The following is a 1,253-nucleotide window of genomic DNA, read 5'->3' on the forward strand; positions in this document are numbered from 1 at the left end:
CCGCAGCCCCCCTGGGCTCCGGTGGGCTCCCTGCAACCCCCTGCTCACATCTCCTCGTCCCTGGTGTCCCGGTAGCTCAGGGGGCTCATGCAGACGGAGCAGACGTTGCTCAGGGTTTGGTAGCACTCGCTGCAATACAGCCCTGGGGAAAACAGGGCGGTGAGAGGGGTGGGAGATTTTGGAGGGGGGTGTCCCCAGTCTAGGCGGGGCTCCTACCTTTGCAGCCAGGTGTGATGCACGCAACGAAGTCCGGCTGCTCCGCCATCCCACAGGCCAAGCAGCGTTTCTGCTGGATGCCCAAGAGCCGAGCCAGCCGAGCAAAGGCAGGCAGCCTGCAGGCAGGGAGCTGATGCTCCATGGGGCAATGCCACCCCCGGGGGTCCGCGGCAAGCCCTTGCTGCGGACCTCTGGGGATGGCATTGCCCTTTTGCAATGCCCAGCAAGGTGCTTATGGGGTCAAGATGGCTCCAACCCCGTGGATACATCCCCTGGGGGAGCTTACCTGGAGGTGAGGAAGAGGAGCAGGTTGCCTTGCCCGGCATCAGCCGTGCGCTGCATGGCAGCTTGGCGCAGGGCACGTGCCAGCCCTGCCCGCCGTGCCAGGATGGTGCCGTGGAGGAAGGACGTGCGCTCCTGGCATGGAAGGGATGAGGTGAGGGCAGGCGGCTGCCGCGTGGGCATGGGGAGATGGGGGGGAGGGGGGCTTCTCACCTGCTCACGGCACGGGTAGTAGGCAGCACACACCACCCGGCGCAGGCGTGCCACGTGGCTGCCGAAGACGGCGATGAAGAGGCAGATGCCGTACAGAAGTCCTGGTGGGAAGAGGACAAGTCACGCAGGGGCGACCCTCTCCTGCACCCCCCACCCACCTAGCACGCTGAGGGTGCAGCACCCCCGGTCACCCATGCTGAGGTAGGTGCTGTAGTTGGGCTCCACGGGCTGGAGGAGGCAGCGCTGGGAGAGCACCGAGATGTTGCCCCGCTGCAGCGCATCGAAGGCAGAGACCAAGTCCCGGAAGATCTCGCTGGTGTAGCCTGTCCCGTTGATGCTGACACCCAGCACCGCTGGCGCTGCAGGGCGAGCGGCTCAGTCCCAGGAAACAGGGCACCCGCCGCCCCAAAGCCCCGGCCCCCAGCCAGCAAAGCACCCAAGGGTGCTGCTCCGGCACGGTGGGTGCGGCTCACCCCTGGCGACAATCTCCCCCCGCAGCTGGTGCCGGACCAGGTCGAGCAGCCAGAAGAGGCTGTAGTCCG

General features: G+C 66.7%; 1 protein-coding gene across 1 annotated transcript in view; it reads right to left on the reverse strand.

The window, feature by feature from the left end:
* Positions 1-44: 44 nt before the first annotated feature.
* Positions 45-1,253, reverse strand: part of DCST2 (DC-STAMP domain containing 2) — a 4,658-nt gene continuing 3,449 nt past the window's right edge. The window contains exons 9-14 of the mRNA XM_009287223.1: positions 1,185-1,243; positions 903-1,070; positions 712-812; positions 503-633; positions 217-332; positions 45-142 (exon numbers count right to left, since the gene is read on the reverse strand). Coding sequence (XP_009285498.1) covers positions 45-142; positions 217-332; positions 503-633; positions 712-812; positions 903-1,070; positions 1,185-1,243 — 673 coding nt within the window. The remainder of the gene's footprint in view (positions 143-216; positions 333-502; positions 634-711; positions 813-902; positions 1,071-1,184; positions 1,244-1,253) is intronic.

Source organism: Aptenodytes forsteri, unplaced genomic scaffold (genome assembly GCF_000699145.1).
Source record: "Aptenodytes forsteri isolate BGI_AS27 unplaced genomic scaffold, ASM69914v1 Scaffold617, whole genome shotgun sequence".
NCBI lineage: Eukaryota > Metazoa > Chordata > Aves > Sphenisciformes > Spheniscidae > Aptenodytes > Aptenodytes forsteri.